Below are 6,000 nucleotides of genomic sequence, written 5' to 3'. Positions count from 1 at the left end.
TCTATCGTCTATTGGCCCGACACTTGCCCTCCTGCTCCTTCACCTGGTGAGTAGACCCGACTTCAGAAGTCCTTTTTTTTTCTAATTTATGCCGTTGGGGAGTCGATATGATGGAGTCCCGGAATCCCCCTGCCTGCGCCAACCTTTGCCTAGAACTGATTTGGCGTTTCGCCCACTTTTCCACATTTTCTGGCAGCATGGGTCTGCGGTGCCACCTCGCATGTGGCATCATCCTTGGTGCATCTTGGTATTCAATGCCGGACACGCGGCTGTGCCCTCCCCCTCCCCATATATCTATGGCACTTTTTTCGACAAGGGATGTCCCATTATGCAGTGGGCTTCTGTGACTCTGAATGCGAGCTGAGCTCTGTTTCATCTTTCGCATATGGCCTATTCAGTGTAGGAGACCTTGGAGAGATGGTTCCCTCTTATTTGACACAGTTCTTGTAGTCATAAGATAGCTAGTCGAACCGGTACCCCCGCGTCAAGCGACCCACGGTAGGTCCCTTAGGTACTTGCACATGATGACCCTGCGAGACTGATGTCGGAGGGAGCCATCTCCCCACCTCTGATCTTGACAGTCCCGGGGGTTGGCGCTCAACCTTCGATCAGACATCAGGATCTCTCTGTCAGCATTTAATACAATTTAGGTCAATTTAATGTTATTTATGCGTGGAGAAGCAGTAAGCTATGACTGGTTGTTTGCAACACCTGCATCCCGGTGGCAGACCCACACAAGAGCAGCAGCACCAACAACAGTTCAACGTTTCTTCCTGGGGAGATCTGTTGGAAGGGGCTGTGCACCGCAGGCGACTGATGTGGGGCTGCGAGATCCCATTGAAAGACAATATTTGTTATTGCACACACACACACACACACACCTTTTTAAGAAATGCATTTGTTTTCTTTCAGTACCGCAACCTCAGGGATTCGTCATTGACAACACCATTATTCTGTACATGTGTGTCATCGCTGCCCTTACTGTGGTGTCTCTGGTCCTGCTGGCGTTGCTGTGCAGGCAGCTAAGAACTTTCAGACAACCGAAGGTAAAGGACCAAGACACAGGGGTTCAGAGGAATGAGAGCAGCGAGGGGCGCTGTAGGCAAGGACCACCTCTACGCCACCGCTCCCAGGAGGAACGGGGCGATTCAGAAGGGAGAGACTCTATCAATTCAATCTACGGCTACATTCCCCGAGATTAAGTGAAGAAGACGGATGAATGGTAAGGTCACTGTGCCCTCCCTTGTATGAAAATCACACTGTGCTATCCTAGAACCATGTGACAAGCTGAAGAGGTTTGCCAAGGCAAAAACTACAGTTTTCAAAATGTAACCATTTATTCACACTTTATCTCATTATACAGCCACTGTTTATCATGTCTTGTGCCCACGCGTCCTACTGGCGGTGAAGCACCTTGGATATCATCATGCATACGGCAGAGGCCTTCTGTAGCACCCCGTGTCAAGGAGCTCTGTTTCTTCAAGCGCTCCTCTTCATGCCCTGAGCGAAGACAGTGCCTGTCGCGTCCGGGAGGGCTCGGGGTAGGTGCATGGAGACGGTCTCCCTTGGAGTTGGCGACGCACGGTGCATCGGGGCGGGGTTGGTTCAAGTGCCAGTGCAACTTCGCCCTGTCACAGCTGACCCACCGGTTTTTCCTGCAGCAGCAGCAGCAGCAGCAGCTGGAATCCCAGTCCAGTACTTCGGAGAAAGCCCGTGGATTGGCGTGTCTACGGTGAGGCGATCCGGCAGAGGCGACGGGCGGCTGCGGCGGTGGCTGCGGTAGCTGCTGACCGGGAGGCTCCTTGCACTTGATACGGTGGCGGGGCGTAGTCGACCTGCCCGTAGATCACGGGCACGTACCGGATCGGCGAGTAGGAGATGGGGACGGTCAAGGGCTGAACTTGCTCCTGGTGGTGGGGCTCCATCCACTTCGTGCAAGAGCCAGAGGCCCTTCTCGGACACGCAGATGCTGCGGAGAACAAAAAGTAAAGAAATAACAATTCATGTAACGAGTGAACCAAAAGGTCTCCTGTCGATATGCTTTTCCTCTGTATATCTTTGTGATCGAATCAGTTCCGGTCAGGGCTAGTTTAAGTTGCAACCGTATTTCTTTCTCTTGTACTGTGACTTATAATTTCATTTTATATGATGCTAAGTAAGTTGAGCCTGATTCTATTTTGCATTTGTGGCTATGAAGTGATCATGACAGTGTCGGATTTGATGAAGTGACAACTCCTCCACGGCCAATACCTTTAGGGTCGTATAGATCGATGAGGGAGCGAGGCGACATTCTGCAAACTGGAGCCATGATTCGGTCGTCTCTCGGACAGGAAGAAAGATATTCTTCTCTCCGGGGGTGGTGTCTTCAATTCCACTAGGTCTGTGTTGTCTCCGTCAGGCACGGTCTTGTATATATATGCAGCAGAGCGCCCGCCTCCCAGCCTGCAATCATTTGACGTCATAGTGACGTCATAACGTTGTTTACTATCTGTGTCGTAAAGGTTCGTTTATTATCCTCATTGGATCGGTCCAGCGTCTCTGCTTCGAGGACAGATATACCTCCAAACGTACATAGTTCCTGGTCGTTGAAATCAACAAGACTTGTAGGAAGGTTTATGTGAAAAGTTTCACAAGAGTCTACGTTACCGGGCAAATATTTGGTTAAAAAATGGAGCCGAGACCAAACGAAGAGTTATGGAAGACGCACCAAGTGCACAAAGTTGTCGGTGGACAAGTTAAAACAAGCTCATGCTCTGACAGAAAATGGACAATAACACAGGGGAGACGTGACGATGTCGGTCGATCGTTGAAGCCAGTTGCAACAAGCTGTCCACCGATCATCCGTTCAAGCACTCCCTGGAGGGAAGCTCGACGCCACTGCAGTTTTGATTTGAGTCCCACCAGCGCTTCTGTCCCTGCGGTCAGCATGACGCCGATAATGGCGACTGCTTCGGGAGTCGGATGGCAGTTTTGGCGAGTTCTTCAACGGCAATGATAGATCAGGTGTGCATGGGACGAGATGGCTGCAGCCTTAGAAGGAAGGTGAGAAGGGTCATCTCAGGGGGAAAGTGTGAAGAGTAGATAAGGAGCACAGTCTCTTGAAGTGAGAGGGTAGTTGTTGTTGTTGTTGGGAGCGAGGTGCAGAAGAAAGTGAGAAAGGCCGTTGCGAGGGTAAGCAGGACCTTCGAGTCGAACGTGTGATAATATCGTCAGAGGATTTCCGCAAGGGCAGGTGCTGGGGATGGTGGGAGACACAGGGAAGCCGTGGACAGAACGAGAATGCAGTTCCGCAGAGAAGGTCTGATAAGGCTTACCTGCAGTACGAGTCACAAATAAAATCAGACTAAGTTGATGGAAGGCACAGATATTCACTCGTCAAACGACTGACGGTGTGACGTTGTCTGAAGCAGGGTGTTCTTCGAATGTTGGGTTTCGTGCCTTTAAATTTGCTGCTCCTCGGATATATAACAGCTTGTCATTGCACATTCGATAGATGGATTAAAAAATTGAGTTGAAAACATTTTATTCTCCAAGTGCTATGATCTCGATGGCTTGACTATTAATGAAGAATGTGCACTCTGATTTGTTGTAATATGTCTTCTTTTTTTAGCTGTCCGCTTTTTGTTTTGGGTAGTATGATTTTTTTGTTTTGTATTTGCTGTATTTCTGTCAGTTTTGGCTGAATTTATTTCTAGTATAAGCTTTGTAACATGTATGTATAACTGAATAGAATCACCAGTGACGGTGATGTCGATAAAGTAATCCAGACTGTCGTCCGCGGATTCGAACCGAGCTCGTGAAAAGCGATGGCGCCGTCATTTCACGAGCCCGGTTCGAATTCGGGGACGACAGTCGGAATTATTTGATGTATGTATAAGTTTAGAAAAAGTGTCGGTCCTACAGAGCGCTCAGGCGTACTACGGCCATACAAACAATAAGAACAATTAGCAACGAAATAAAATATTCCGGTGTTTCTTGTTCCCACCAATGTCTAACTGTCAAGGGCCATGCCTACACTTCACCCCCCCCCTCTCTCCACCGCTACCATCCGGTGGTGTGGAGGTGGGGAGAGGGCTCAGTTACACAAGTTGTCACGAGGAAAGTATGAGCCATAACTCACAGTCAAACCACTCAAGATAACTTTTGCCATCTTGTCCTCCTACTGGATACCGTCAGAAAATTGTAACGGTTATTTCGAACTACGTGTTCTTTTAATTACCAGCACTTCATGTATATCGATTCAATGCCAAATAAACTTATTATTATCATTGTTATTATTATTATTATCACTATTTATCATTATTATTACTATACGGCGAAAGATAATGAATAGAAAGAACAGAAGGAATCAAAATTAAATGAAATATTAATAGATAGAACACATTAATAGCTAAACAATGATAAGACAAACAAACAAATAGATAAGCAAAAGATACAAGAGGAGCCTCACGAGCAAATATGTTTAAATTTGTCGTTAGAAAAAAAAAAAAAAAAAAAAAAAAAACGAAAATTAATGATACATCTGCCTCAATACTCACACACATTGGTGGGCATGCTGGCTCATATCCGATGACGTCAACATAGAAAACGTTTAACAACAAGAGGGTGACTATTATATTAAGCATCTTATAGTATTCTATTTTACTTTATTGTATTTTTGTATAGTATTTATTCTTTGTCAAATTAAATGTATGCACATTTGGGTATGTAAGGTGGTCCAGTACTCGTAGCGACTGGAAGAGGAGGGGGATCTGGACAGCTTCGACAGTGCGAAATACCTCTCCAAATTCCAATCACGTCACAGGCGCGGATCCAGGAATGTTATTGGGGGTGCGGGCGAACCGATAACCGATACTTGAAATACTTGAGATAAAGACGCCAAATGAAAAGTTGACACCTTCAAATTCTACAAGCAGATACAAACAGAAAAACCTACGCGGCTGCCTTCACAAATGAATCAAATGTTTGACGAAAACGACATACCCCATCACATACAAGTACTGACTGATTATTATGAACGTGTACCATACTCGGGGCGTTGCCACGTCAGTATAATAAGCTCATTTGAGCACTGTATATTTTCACACCCCTAAAGACGGTCCTAGGACTAGGACCGAAACGTCGGACATTAAAACTCCCACTTTGAGTCTGGTGTTTACGCTTCTCCCCTTTCAACATGGATCCCAGACTCCATATCTTCGCACGCACGCACACGCACACACACACACATATATATACAGTATATATATATGTGTGTGTGTATACGTTTATATCAATCTCTCTCTCATACACACACACACACACACACACACACACACACACACACACATATATATATATATATATATATATATGTTCAATGTTCGAGGATAGCTGGAGTCCAGGGGCCAAGTTTAGAAGAAAATAAACGCTGGACTTGTAGCAAGACTTTAATTCCGACGTTTCGAACCCTGTCCAGGATTCGTCTTGAGGGATATACAATGTTTTACAAAAGGAAATCATTATGCAATTATGTCACCCTGGGAAAGGACTCCCAGGCGATCGTTACAAACATCCAAAATTGCACAAAATACAAATTCTAGGGTGACACACTTGCCTGTATATAATGATTTCCTTTGTATGTCACTATATATCCCTGAAGACGAACCCTGGACAGGGTTCGAAACGTGGGAATTAAACTCTTTCTACGACGAGGCCAGCGTTTACTTTCTACTAATATATATATATATATATATATATATATATATATATATATATATATATATATATATATATATATATATATATATATATATATATATATACATCAAAACTAAAACCACAGTCGGAACGGAAGAAAAGACTGGAAACAGTGAGCCTATATATTTCGATTGCAAGCTACAGTACAGTCCTCCTCAGTTCTACTGAAGACGACTTTAGCTTACAGTCGAAATTTATAGACTCACCATTTCCATTTTCTTGTTCTCTTAGAGAGAGGGACAGAGAGAGAGAGAGAGAGAG

General features: G+C 45.2%; 1 protein-coding gene across 2 annotated transcripts in view; it reads left to right on the top strand.

Moving 5' to 3' along the window:
• LOC143040716 (uncharacterized) overlaps positions 1-6,000 on the top strand; it is a 44,978-nt gene that overhangs the window by 12,841 nt on the left and 26,137 nt on the right. Inside the window, exons 2-4 of one of the 2 annotated variants that reach the window (XM_076212075.1) lie at positions 1-46; positions 913-1,222; positions 1,364-3,961. The exon at positions 1-46 is cut by the window's left edge and continues 434 nt beyond it. In XM_076212075.1, coding sequence (XP_076068190.1) covers positions 1-46; positions 913-1,202 — 336 coding nt within the window. In that variant the 3' untranslated portion in view covers positions 1,203-1,222; positions 1,364-3,961. Of the gene's footprint in view, positions 47-912; positions 1,223-1,363; positions 3,962-6,000 lie in introns of those variants that run through there. The other variant, XM_076212076.1, reaches the window with a different exon arrangement.

This window comes from Oratosquilla oratoria, chromosome 29 (assembly GCF_046742065.1).
Source record: "Oratosquilla oratoria isolate Oo_2021 chromosome 29, ASM4674206v1, whole genome shotgun sequence".
Lineage (NCBI taxonomy): Eukaryota > Metazoa > Arthropoda > Malacostraca > Stomatopoda > Squillidae > Oratosquilla > Oratosquilla oratoria.
This window is presented reverse-complemented; position numbering and strand designations above follow the sequence as displayed.